At 39.5% G+C, this 14,038-nt stretch overlaps 1 protein-coding gene across 2 annotated transcripts in view; it reads left to right on the forward strand.

Annotated features, from left to right (window-relative positions):
* RPRD2 (regulation of nuclear pre-mRNA domain containing 2) overlaps positions 1-14,038 on the forward strand; it is a 48,678-nt gene that overhangs the window by 21,366 nt on the left and 13,274 nt on the right. The window contains exons 3-4 of one of the 2 annotated variants that reach the window (XM_032790125.2): positions 11,450-11,550; positions 12,992-13,069. In XM_032790125.2, coding sequence (XP_032646016.1) covers positions 11,450-11,550; positions 12,992-13,069 — 179 coding nt within the window. The remainder of the gene's footprint in view (positions 1-11,449; positions 11,551-12,991; positions 13,070-14,038) is intronic. The other variant, XM_032790126.2, reaches the window with a different exon arrangement.

Raw genomic sequence — 14,038 nt, forward strand, 5'->3', positions numbered from 1 at the left:
TAAATCCACGGACCATTTTTGCAGATTGGATGCGGATTCAAATTTTGTATCTGTGCAGGGCTCTATCCATAACCTCCCTTGGTAACCTTTTCCAGTATTTAACTATCCTTACAGTTAGAAAGATTTTTCTAAATCTTTCTTGCTGGATATTAAGTACGTGACTTCCTGTTTTACCTTCAGTGGACATGGGGAACAATTAATCACTATCCTCTTCGTAACAGCCTCCTTCCTCCTCCTCCCCCAGTCTTCTTTCCTCAGGACTAAATATGCCCAGGTTTTTTAACCTTTTTCCTCAAAAAGTCAGGTTTTCTAAACTTTCCATCGTTTTGTTGCTCTCCTCTGGACTCTCTCCAGCATGTTCACATCTTTCTTAAAGTGGGGTGCCCAAAGCAGGACACACTAAATACTCCAGCTAAAGTTTCACCAGTGCCAAGTAGAACAATTATCTCCTGTGTCTTACATAACACACTGCTGTTAACGCACCTCAGAATGTAAGTCTTTTTCACATCTGCGTCATATAATTGGTTCATATTCAGTTTTTGATCCACTATTACCCCAGATCCTTTTCTGTAGTATTGCTGCCTAGCCAGTTATTCCACATAGCCACATTATATTTGTACATTTGATTTTTTTTCCTTCCTAAGTGTAATTCTTTGCATTTGTCTTTGTACCAATTCTGACCAATTTGTCAAGGTCGTTTTGAATTCTAATCCTCTTCTCCAAAGTGTTTGCAATCCTCCCATCTTGGTGTCCTCCACATATTTTATAAGCATACTGTCCAATCCATGTCTTTAATGAAAATATATAATAGTACCGACCCTAAGACGGACCCCACTAGATATGTTGTCCCAGTTTGACGGTAAATCATTCAGAGTTACTCTTTGAGTATGGTTTTTCAACCAGTTGTGCACCTGCTTTATCTATACAAGGTGAAAACTTTCTAAAGCTTCTGATCATATTTTTATTTGTTGCTTGACACCGTAATTTCTGGGCTGGACTGTAATTTTACTTTAGGATCAAGCAGAAGGGCTGTGAAGCAGGCAATGCCTATTCATTCATAAGTACTAATGTCAAAGGATCTTTTGTTTCTTGAGAGTAGATGTACTCCTGCTGCTCATTCCCCAAGTGGAGTTCTAACCGTTTTGTGGCATCTCAATAATGTTCACAGAAAGATAGAGCCTTTAGAGTTGTTTTGTATCTATCAGAGGGCTAACTGTGTTAGTCTGTATCCCCAAAAACAACGAGGAGTCCGGTGGCACTTTAAAGACTAACAGATTTATTTGGGCATAAGCTTTTGTGGGTAAAAAAACCACGAAGTGGGTTTTTTACCTACGAAAACATATGTCTAAATAAATCTGTTAGTCTTCAAGGTGCCACCGGACTCCTCATTGTTTGAGTTGTTTTAACTTTTATTGGAGAGTTTCCATCTTGCTTTTAACCGCATCTTTTCATTAGTGTTTTATGTAATGGTACTCTATCTCTGTGAAGAAGCAAAGAAGTGCTGTCCTCATTTTTACAGATGTGAAAAGAAGTAAAATGAGCTTAAGTGACTCGAATGCCAAGATCATAGCAGATGTCTGTTGTAGAGGCAAGAATAAAACTTGACCTTTGTGCTGCCAATCCTGTGCCTTAACCACAAGACTGTCCTTTCTCCAGAGTGCCTTTCAGTTATGTTATAACTCAGATGTTACGATTTTATGATTTAAAAAACATGACCAAGCTTTTGAGGATATACTTGCAGTGCATTCACTTTGGGGAATGTGTTTTTAAACCACTTTTTTCTATTATAGCAGATCACTAGCTTTCTACTTAGAACGACTATCCTAAATGTTCTAAAATCCATATGCTGACTTGAATTATCTTGAAATTTGTAATGCCTCAGAAGAGTTTGGTAGTGTTAGTGATCCAAATGTGAAGTCATCCAAGCAAGGGGTTTTCAAGATATAGCGCTCCCCCCAAGCCCACCCAATATAGCATTTTACAAAATCATCTTGTTCAAACGTGTGTGTGGCTCTAATCTCCTCCAAACTGATCTGAGTTGCTTAGGATTTATATCAGCTAGTGCATGGCTCTCACTATCCGTTAGAAATATTGAAACGGTTATTCAGGGTTAAGTTAGGTATGCCAGGTCAGCACATGCCTGAAAGAGTGAAATGAGTATGTTTAGCAAGATTAGGGGTCTGTTTAAGAAAAAGGATTTCTAGGCCGCCTGTTGTAAAAGTGACATACTGTGGTTACTGAACCTGAGCTGTACCACTGCGTTAGGAGCATGAATTCTACCCGGGGCAGTTTTCAGAGAGTGTCTTGTACACGTTCTTTGCTCTCTGCCTGCATTCTGCAGGGGCAACTTTTTGTGCATTTTTGTCTTGAGATCAAAGATTCTGGTTTGAGTGATATTTTAAAATGCTCTAATATCTCTGCCTGCAAGAGGATATTAATTTATAAGTGTTGGCAAGGAAATTAGCATCAAATAGAGGGAAGATAGACTCTTGAAAGCATTTAGGATAATGTGATCTTGTTTCCTGAATAATGGGACTGTGTGAGATCAAAGGAAAGCTAGTTACTGCGTCATTTGGTTAAGGAGTTTCTGAACACAGCCCCTCCAGCATGGGCTGCTAGGGAATATGGGAGGGCAGTCAGATTAACGTTTCTGGGCGGGTGGGGGGTTAGAGCAGTGCAAGGGATGTGGGGATTGTGTGTGCAAGGAGAGGATGGGGGGAACTAGGGGATGAAGATGGGACATTTGGAGCTGTGGCAAGGGGAGAAGGATAAATGGGAGTTGGGGGAGGCTTGGGATGTGGGAGGGGAGAGGTGGGAGGCTGAGAGGGGGGCACCATGGGGGTGGATCACTGTAGAAGTTGGGACTGTCAGCCCCACATTTTCCCCATCCCATTTGATGCTACCCTGCCCCCCCCAGGCTGGGTTGAGTGGCGGTGGGAGATTCATAGCCCCATCTCTCTGTGGCGAGGGGCTGGAGGGAGATGTGCCTCAAACAAAAGTGAGGGATGGGGCAGCAGGGACCCCCAACCCTCAGGCGGATAGCCCCCGTCCCCACTTTGTGTGAGCAAGGATCTCGGAAGGGTCCTGTTTCCTGGGGAGGTCTGAGCCCTCCTCCGGGTCTGAAGGTAAGCTGGGATCTATGGAGCGGGGTCCTTGCCTCCCTATGTATGGATCTGGTATCAGGGAACCCTTCCCCCTCTGAGAGTCAGTTTATCCGGAGTCCTTCCTCTCCTGGCAAGGTCTTAACCCCTCTTCCTGTCCCCTATGTTGTGAACCTGGATACTACATGCCCAAGGGAGAGGGGATAAGAACATCCACTAAGATGAATGGGGTAACTCTCACTTCTCTGAACTATTGTTTCAAGATGTATTCATCTCCGTATATTCATCATTTTGTCAATGGAGTAATCATTACCAAGGAGCGAGAGGCAGTGGATGGGGAGAGGTGAGCTGTTGTACATGGGGAGGGGACACACACAACAGAGATGCTGTTGAAAAACAAAACCCAAGGAAATATAAAAGTTGCCTCATGTGGAAAGTGGCTAAATTTAAACCTCTGAAAATCAGGAAGTATAAAGTTAGGGTATTCTCCATCCACTATAATGCAGCCTAGTTTTGGGTATGTCTACAGTACAGATGCTGCGCTGGCGCAGCAGCGCCGTAGTGGAGACACTTGGTACGTAAAGGGTTTTTCCATCATTCTAGTTAATCCACCCCCTCAAGGTGGCAGCTAAATCGATGGAAGAATTCTTCCGTAAATCTAGCAGTGTCTGTACCAGAGCTTAGGTTATCTTAACTGTGTACCTTGGGGTGTGTGAATTTTTCACACCCCTGAACAATGTAGCTAGGGTGACCTAAGTTATAGGTGTAGACCAAGCCTTAACTCAGCCTCTCTGAGCAATGTCCCAGTATCCCAATAACAGGAGTACTCGCATTCTGCACTCACAGATACTACAGAATGCTTTGGGGACAAAGCAAATGAGCACTGTGTGATGGTATTACAGCGTCTCTTTGCTAAGACAAATCTTAAATTAGCTCAGGCATACCTATTCCACACATTCCACTTCAGACTTACTAAATGTTACTACCCCTTCACCCTTGCCTTGAGGATTCATTCTGGGACATCTCCTTCATTTGTCCCTCATTTAGCCATGCAGACCACTGTCATGTCTGCCACCACATTGGTGACAGTCCCCTGGCAAGAAGACACTCTTGTGCAGTGCTATAGACACAGCCTACAAAATTATGTGCAGACATGAGGCATACTTGTTCTCTCAAAGTAACATGCAACTCTCCATGTTGCAGCCACAGCTCTGCCAAACTGCTTCAGCTAATCCCCCCCACTGTTCAGTACAGCTACACCCAATAAAGTGGGTGCAGCTGGAGTGCATGCGTATAAATGCTGGAATTCAAATCTGTGGAAAACAAACAATTGCATGTTCTCTTAGTTCTTTCTCAGACTGCAGGTTTTTTGTATATTCATAGATTTTTAAGTCCAGAAGGGGACAATTATGTGATCTAATCTAACCTCCTGTGTAACACAGGCTGGAGAATTTCATCTAGTTACTCCTGTATTGAGCCTAATAGCTTGTACTAGATTAAAGCATCTTCCAGTAAGCCATCCAGTGTTGATTTGAAGACATCAAGAGATGGAGAATCCATCACTTCCATTGGTAATTTGATAACCGTTTCATCATTTACTGAAGCATTCCCAGTGGTTATTGCTAGCTCTCAGGGGCAGTTAAGATTGCATTGCAAGGTTAGCATGTACCTTAACTTTATATTTTCTGGGTTTTAGAGGTTTAAGTTTACCAGCTTTCCACATTTTGGAAGGATATGAGGCACCAGTGGGTTACCTTAATTCTGCATAAACGGTGTTTTTTGGGGCATGTAATTTTAGTATTGATGGTTCATTCTTATGATAGAAATATATGTATTTACCAGCCCAGGCACAAACTCCACTCTTTCACCTATATCACAATAATAGTTAGTTATATTTTAATCATCTGTCAAAAATGTTATTCACTCCAGGCAATTTGAATCAGTAAAACTTTCAACAGCCAGATGTACCTGACTTTGTGGCAGTACAGAATTTTCAGAAATGATATTTTCTTTCAATAGGACACAGGTTTTATAGATTCAGAGCTTCAGAGGGACATGGGGGTGAGGTAATATCTTTTACTGCACCAAATTCTGTTGGTGAGGGAGACAAGCTTTTGAGCTACACAGAGCTCTTCTTCAGGTCTGGGAAAGGTACTTCCAGTGTCACAGCAAAACACAAGGTGGAACAGATTGTTTAGCATAAAAGTTAACAAATTGTAACAGACAATTCAAAGTACAGGCCTGTTAAAACCCCATAGTTCCATTAACATGCACAGTCAGGACAAAAAAGAGGGTTAGTGGGTTACAGATTGTTGTTATAAGCTATAAATCCAGTGTGTCTGTTCAATAAATGATTTTTAGTGTCTAGCAGAGTAATGAATTTAAGCTCCCAGGCTCGTCTTTTGAAGTATTGTGCAGGTTTCCTTTGAGGATGAGGACTGGTAGATCAGATACAGAGTGGTTGCTTTGTGAAAAGTGTTCACCCACAGGTGATACTGTTTTTGTCTTTTATCGTCTTCCTGTGTGAATTCATTCAAGAGCATAATGAATGTCTGGTCACGCCCACATAATTTTTATTGGGACCTGTGATAGGCATGTGTAGGATCCAAGGATCTTCAAAGGTATCCTGTAGGGGGTTGTGATCATTGTAGCAGTGGCATAGTGTGTTTGTGTCCCTTTCATTTATGCTGTTCCTACAACTCTGTTGGCTCTGAATGTTAGTTTCCTGTGATCAAAAATAGTAAACTAATTTCATATTTCAATAATGCCGTGTTTAACTTAAAAAAGTCCAAATTTACAGTTTTAACCTATGTTGTATAGCAGAAGAGCCCCAAAGAGAAATGAAAATGCAATAAAATAGATGATATTTAACTTCTACATCATAAAATGTATCTGTATTAAACACTTTTTTAGTAATATAGGTAGTATTTGTTGATAGCATGAAACTCTGACATTTAAAATTGGCACTTCGCCTGATGGTGCAAGCTTAACCCTATTTATCCTTCGAATAATCTTGTACTCAGTTAAGTGTAGCACCTTTTAGACATGTCAGTTGGAGAATCTACATGTAACAAAGTAATTCTTAAGGAGGTTGGTTATAAAAATAGTAGCACCATAAGCTATTGCATGGGTCTTCAGGGCAGAATGGAAACTGCCAGATGGCTAATCATTACGCACAACATGAGTTTGGGGACAGATCATAGGTAGGCTACTCATTCTCTTATAGCTGAATGTAGCTGGCCACAAGGGGAAGTTGAAACTAACAAAAATATTCATATACATCAACACTAAGGAAAATATTGAACTTCCAGGAACACTAATTACATAAGAAAATGAGGAAAAACATGTATGGAAATTAATAAAAGATGGGGGAAAGACCCATAAAACCATCTACAAAGGCAGTATCTAAATTAGGGAAATGAATTCACCCCTCACTGCTTCCATCCTCTCCCAGTGCTGTATGTCAGGGTAACTTGGTTTGTCCGCTCCTTAATTTACCTATCTTGGAGTATGTCTATACTGCAATAAAAGATCTGCAACTGACCTGAGTCAGCTGACGCAAACTTGTGGGACTCAGGTTGCAGATCTAAAAATTACAGTGTAGATTCCTGGGCTGGAGCCTGGGTTATGAGACCCCATAAGGGGGGAAAGTCTCAGTCCAGGATTCAGCCCGAGCCTGAAAGTCTACACTGCTGTAGTCTGTTGAAGTGTACTCTGAGACTTCATGCTGCATTTTTTTATTGCAGTGTAGATGTATGCTTGGGGATGCCTACACAGCAAAGAAAAACCTGTGGCTGGCCTTTGATTTGAGCTGTGTGGCTGTTTTACTGATGTGTAGGCTTCTCGGTTCAGACTGGAGACAAAGCTCTGGGACCATGGAAGCCTGAGCATGGAAGCCTACACAGCAGTGAAACAACCCCACTAGTTTTCTGGCACAGGCCAGCCACAGGTTTGTCTTTGCTGTGTTGACATATCCTTGGAGACGTTTCCTCCATCTCTTGTATTTGGAAGAATGCAGTTCTGTCTTTCTAGGTTTGATGAGTGATGAGATTCAACATATCACTCTACAAAGATTTCTTTAGACTTCCAAGCCCCAAAGCACATCCCATCATAACCTCTCAAACTGTAAACCATCACTACCTTTCTCAAACTGAGTCTGTTTCCAACTAGCTTCTCTCTGGCAGTTTAATACCCATCAAAAGATACTGAAAATGCATCATCCCATTACCTGAGGAACTTCCCACTATCACTAAGTTACAATGTCCAAGGGCGGTAAATTAACTTTTACTCCTGTTGAGCTGAATAGACTGTGTCCTGTGCTCCTGGCAGAATATCTTAAAAATATGAGGTGCGTTGACTTCTGTTATGAGCGTAGGATTTAAGCCGCTTACAGTGAGCTTTGAGAGATGCTGTGGTGCAAAGTGTCTTTAAGGTTCCTTTTATATTAGTTTGTACTTCCAATTAGACAGTTTGTTTATTCTCATCTCTCAAATTCTCTAGGGTAATTGCTTTTACGTAGGTGTTGAGCAGGCCCTAGGTTCGTATGCCTCCACTTGAGGTTTCTTACTGTTTTGTCATTGGAGCCTGTGTACGTGATCTTAATTAAGGTTACTTTGAAAGAAATAGTACTCCCTAGAGTGGCTAATTACTGATGACTAGGTGCTACTACTTGTTTTTCTTTTCCCCATATTGTTTCTGGAACTCTTTGTTTATCCTGCATTTTTGTATTGATTCAAGGAATCGTGGGGCTTGGAGAGGGGTTTTTATTTCTGGCTGTGTTGTTTCAAGTTTGTCTGTATATAGCCCTAGAGAGTACTGTCTAGTCCCAGCCCACACCACAGCTTCAGGATGGATCTTGAAAAGCCATTAACATTTAAAGGAAATTCCTATTTTTCTCTCTGCTGTAGAGAATTTGCAGAAAATAATCTCAGTATTGTTTGTGAGAGCAATTTTATACCTTTCACGTGGCTTCAAGCTCCCAATTCTTGTCCCTCCTGTGCTCACAGAGGAGGACACAGACCTCCTAAAACTTCATGTAGACTCATAGACTTCAAGGTCAGAAGGGACCATTATGATCATCTAGTCTGACCTCCTGCACAATGCAGGCCACAGAATCTCACTCATCTACTCTTGTAACAAACCTTTAACCTATGTCTGAGTTATTGAAGTCCTCAAATTGTGGTTTGAAGACCTCAAGCTGCAGAGAATCCTCCAGCAAGTGACCTGTGCCCCATGCTGCAGAGGAACCTTGACAAATTTGTAACTTTATTTTTGTTAAATGTTGACATTGGATTCCTGGCCAGGTTAAGCCAGATCACATTGAGTCAATTGATAGTTCTTGATATCTATGTGGAATTTGTCACAATGTCATTGTTGAAAAAGCTGAGTCGATATATTGATCCATATCTAAGTTTTTCTGAAGTGTTCTTGTTGCTAAAAACTGTATTCTCTCGAAAGCTGAAAATAACCTAAAGAAATCACTGTTTATGAATCTGAGAAAAAAGTGAAGTTCTTCTTTTTGTCTTTCAAAACCTTCTTAAAATGCCTCCTGTATATTTTCAGTCAGCTATTCAATAAAATTAAGATAATCTCAGGTGCTTTTCCTTAAAGTGCAAATTCTGTCAGCTTTGACCACCTTCTTCCTAGCTCTGTTTGGTCACTGAGAGGATGACTTTTAAGTTTAAGACTTAAAAAAATTATTCAGTACTTTAGCCAGAAGACTCACTTTTTGTCTACATTAACCACAGGATCCCCAGGCAGCGATCGATCCAGCGGGGGTTGATTTATCGTGTCTAGTCTAGACGTGATAAATCGACTGCAGAGGGCTCTCCTGTCGACTCCGGTACTCCACCAAGGGGAGAGGCGCAGGCGCAGTCGACAGGGGAGTGGCATCTGTTGACTCACCACAGTGAGTAGATCTAAGTGCGTCGATTTCAGCTACGTTATTCACGAAGCTGAAGTTGCATAACTTAAATCGATCTCTTCCCCCTCCTCCATTCTCCCCTCCTCTGTGTAGACCAGGCCTTAGCCTACTAGCCTTAGAGAAAAATGCCTAGGCCTCCAAGCCATCTCTACTGTCATTGAAGGGAACATAACAGCTATGTACTATGTTTGTGCGCTGTATTTAATGGTAGCATATTAGTTTATTTAGTACATTTCTAAAAATGTAATTTATTCTTCCTGTCTTCTGTGTTCCCTTCTTTCCCTTCCTGGCTTCACTCTAGTCTTTCCATCTTATAATAGATACTGGTGTTGCCTTTCTTCAGTTATTTAAAGGGTCTGTTTTCTGTCTTTCTCCACACCCCCCCTCAATATTTTTCTCTTTGCCTAAGTAGTTATTCTTTAACTTCTTGTATTTTGTCTGTCCTTTTTCTCTCTACTTAAATTTATCCCATTGATGTCATCAATCCATGTCCATCTCCTAGAAAAATTTACCAAATACAATAGTGAGATGATTAAACTGAAGTGTCCCATGTGGAAAACCAAGCCAATCCCCTCTCCCTTCAAAGCTGCTGGGAAAGAAGAGACTGCTTGGAGTATTTCTCTGACCTCTGCCTAATAAGATGTCTGAAATTTGAAGCCTACTCCTCCCAGCTCTCTTGCTGCTGGAAAGGAGAAGATGCATTTCTTCTTTGTCCTCTTCTCCCCTTTCCCTCCAGAACTCCTCTAGCTTTTGGAAGTGTGCTGGTGTGAATCTTTGTTAATCTGTACCTCACCAGCCTTTGTATTTTAGTTCCTTCTCCCTAGTTAACAGCTCCAGTGCCTAAATATATTTATGCAGTTACTCTAAACTCCCGCAAACAGCAGCAAAAAGAAATTTAGCCAGTACTTGACAATTCCACTGTCGTCCACAGAGTTTAGGAAAACCTCTGTGAAACAGCAAATGTCAGTCAGTCTGCTTGCAATTTGGGAAGGCCTGAGCAGTGGCAGAGGCCTTGGAGGTGTCTGTCTGCTGATTTAGATTAATATTTTGTTCACATTTGGAAAGTTGTTTTTCATCTGTAAGGGCCACAAAACTTAGAGAGAGAACGCACTGTTCTGCAGAAGTTGGTAGTACTCAGCTGTGATAAGTTTCCACTCACCCTGAGGGAGTAGATTTTTCAAGATCTGGATTAAGTATCAACTTCAGCCCTTGGGTACTCAAATGGGGCTTTTATTGATGTAACAGGTGCCCTGGCTTGCTTTTGACAGCAGAACTTGAACATGAATCTTAAAAAGGTGGCCTTTACATTTATGAGAAATGGGAAAGTATCAGTTTTAAGGAACACTAAAAGCTCCCCAAAATCTTCTAATTGTCTATTTCACAATGTCTTTTTTATGTTTTTTTCTATTTGCATGGTAGAATTTTCTTACAATATATATTACAAAATACATTGAATCAAAAAGTAATTTTACATTTGACTGTATTTTTGTCCAGACTGATCTGACCATGTTGCATGTACAAGAGATACCATGAGACATCTTAATTAGTGAGAATTGTGTGACTTTAACTCAGGTGTGGTATCTGTATACTTTGAGAATAGTTATTTGTGGGTAGGCAGGTTATTTCACTTTCCTGTCAGTTTTACCCTTGAATCAAGTTACCAGGATAAGACAGTTGGCTTGAGAAAGAATTGATTTTGTGAGATAATGGTAAAATGTGTCTACCCACCTACATCAGTGTTCCTCATGGGTGGAACTGCAAAATCTCCAAAACTGACTGGTTCTTAGAGGCACAAAAAGGAGGATATGTGATCTGAGACTAGAGTTCTCTAGAGTATAGCAGTACCAGTCCATGCCTACATGGAGGGAATTGACTGGCATAGCTATTTCAGAATAACTATTCTGATGTAATTTAGCTGTTCTGGAATAACTCCCGTGCGGATACTATTTTGGATTAAAAGTGATTTTATTCTGGCATTTTTACTCTTATTTTGTGAGCAGAGTAATTAATTATTCCATAAAAGTCACTTTTATTCCAGAATAGTGTGTCCTCATGGGGAACTATTCCATAATAGCTATATCAGGCAGTTTTTCCATGTGGACAATACCTTATCTTGTTCAGGATAGAACTACTAGTTTTCTAAGTGCTAACCTCTCTAGCTCAAATTCAGCACATGCAGAATTTTAAGCATAAGAATAGCTCCTTTGACTTAAGTGGGACTACCCACGTGTAAAGTTACCTGTGTGCTTCGGTATCTTGTTGAATGGGGGCTTACCTACAGACAAACTGACACATCTCAAAGATCTTTTAGAAATTCGCTTTTCTGTAGCACTGGGATTACACTTCTAGCATATCGTTTTTGATTGCAGAATAATGGAAAATTATACTGTTAAAACACAGTAATATTTTATGCCCTTCTTTTCAGGGATCCATCAGTCTCTAAATCTATAGAAAGAATCTTTAAAATCTGGGAAGACAGAAATGTGTACCCTGAAGAAACCATTGTGGCACTAAAAGAAGCTTTAAGTAAGTCCTTTATCTTTTGCCTTTCTTAACATATAAGCTAATTTAGTATGTGCGTATAGTAGTTAGTCTGAAGTCAATAAAATAAAACATTCATTAATCACTATTTAAATGCATTCATTGCTCTTCCTGCATTTGCAGGAATTAATAAAAAGGAAAGCTAGTAGGTTAATATGATTGAGCTTTGCAATAATTATTTGTTGGACAATTCTTCCATTTAAATAAAGTCAGTGTTAAATCATTTAATTTTTAACTATAGTGTAAATTGCAATTGTACTAGTTGATAGAAAATATATATTATGTTTAAGGTGACTCTTCATCTTAAAGGAGTTCTGAGCATCATGCCTAAACCTCTTCCCTTTATCTTGAGGTTTTGGGACATTCCGACTTTACATCTACAACTTCAGTTGATCCTAAGAGTCCATCTGGGAAAAACAGGGCAGAGTAAAAATAATCTTTCCCATTTTCTCTCTGTAGATTATAGTAATAAGGTTGAATGTTATTGGTAAAATATCTACCATATTTGAAAAAAACATATGGGCACACCAATTAGAATGTGAAATAGTTTACAAGTCCTCCGACACTCCATGTAAATATATTTTTAAAGAATCCCGAGATTCCAAATATTAACTGAAAGCAGCATGCACCTTAAAACTCAATAATGGAAAATCTGTTCTTTCTGATTGTGAAGGAGATGAGTGCATGATTCTATTTTCCCTGATTACATTATTGACATTTAAAAGTGCTTTTCTGTTGCTGGTTTAGAGGTGGCTTCATGTGATTGTGGGTCAGTAATTGTTACTTGAGAAATATAAAACACTGTACGTGCTGCTTGGCGAATGAAAAGACTTTCAGTTAAACATTACAAACCTATAAAATTGAAATCTATATGTGTGTTCTGTTAATTATTTGGAATCTCATACAGGTTTTGTAATTAAAAAAAATTCAGCTTCTAAATTTGATTTAGTAAATGTTTTTTATTACACTGTTTTGCAAGAAACTTTTCAGTTGGATGCATATCTTTTTAATGTAGACTTTGGGTAAGTAAATGGTCATTTAAACTACCAAACAACATACCTTACTATTTCTCCTGAAATGTGTTGTGTATTTTTGTTTTGTTTTTGGGAGGGGGAGTCATAAGTAAGTCATTGTCTAAGAGTTTAAAGAGCAAATTATGTCAATCTCTGCGATTGCTGAATCCTCTGTTCTTTTAAAGGCGAACAGAAACTTGCTTTAAAAATAGAATGACCACCATAGAAGTTGCTGTATTCCTGAGTAAACTTAGTTTGTCTTGGGCATTCAACAGCTCATCTAAGAAAGTTGGTTTGTGGATTTTAAAACAAATTTCTGTTAATCTTTTACCATGCAACCATATGACTCCAAAACCAGAGACCTTTAAAGGAATCCCATAATGCCAGACTGCAAAAAATGAAATGTTTTCCAGGTACCACTTTCAAAACTCAGAAGCAGCTGAAAGAAACTCTGAACAAACAACCGAATAAGCAGTGGAAGAAATCTCAAAGTAAGGAAACAATATGAACTATCTGAACTAATATTAAAAATGCCTTCTTGAGGAACAGAAGAAAGACTAGTGCAAAACTGGCAAAGTACCTGGCCTAAAGTATGAGCAAGCATGTGTCTTCCAGACTTGTGAAGTTCCTTACTGACATTTGTAAAACACCAAGGAGTTGCTGCTAGAAAATCACTTTTTAAGGAATGAAATCTGAATAAAATTTTAAGAGCAAAAGTTGTGAACAGTAAAGAAAAGATCTGGTGGAACTTCTTGGAAACTGGCATTAGAATATTCAGAGATGAAGAGAAGACAGACATGATTACCATGTACATTGGCAACAGTGAAACATGGACATTCCCTTCAAGTTCAGGAATACATCTTCGACAGCAAACTAGATTATAGGATAAATGGAATACTTACAGTGAGACAGTGCAGTTAATGAATCATCATTCAAAACTATCAGGAGTACAGCTTGCTAGCTGGAACCATATTTATAATGTATCAGCCTCTAACCTTGCAATAACTGTAATATGGAAAATCTTTGAGTTGGCAAGAAAGCAAGATGATGGAACATTAGATGTAAAACTTGGCAATGCAACTCTGTGTGAATGCTGAGACTACTGGGACTAGGACAATAAAAGGGGGCATGAGGGTTGGAATCTTAGATTACCAGAAAGAATTCGCCCACAAGATATGTATGGAAAACCATTTTCTAGAACAAAATTGGACAAGGGAGTTAGCATTTTTATATGATCATCTTATTGTATATTTCTTTGCTAATTTTTAGTAACAAATGGATTTCAATCTCATGAAGTATGATTCCATATTTTTTTCTCCTCAGTTTCTCAATCTCTAAATGAGATATTAGAACATAATTATAAGGGCAGAGAAATCTTTAGGAGGGAGATGGGTTAGTCCAAGTAAAGGAGTAGGTGATCTATCACTCCAAGGAAATACTAAACTGAGAGGGTCAGTTCT

Source organism: Chelonoidis abingdonii, chromosome 11 (genome assembly GCF_003597395.2).
Source record: "Chelonoidis abingdonii isolate Lonesome George chromosome 11, CheloAbing_2.0, whole genome shotgun sequence".
Classification (NCBI taxonomy): Eukaryota; Metazoa; Chordata; order Testudines; family Testudinidae; genus Chelonoidis; species Chelonoidis abingdonii.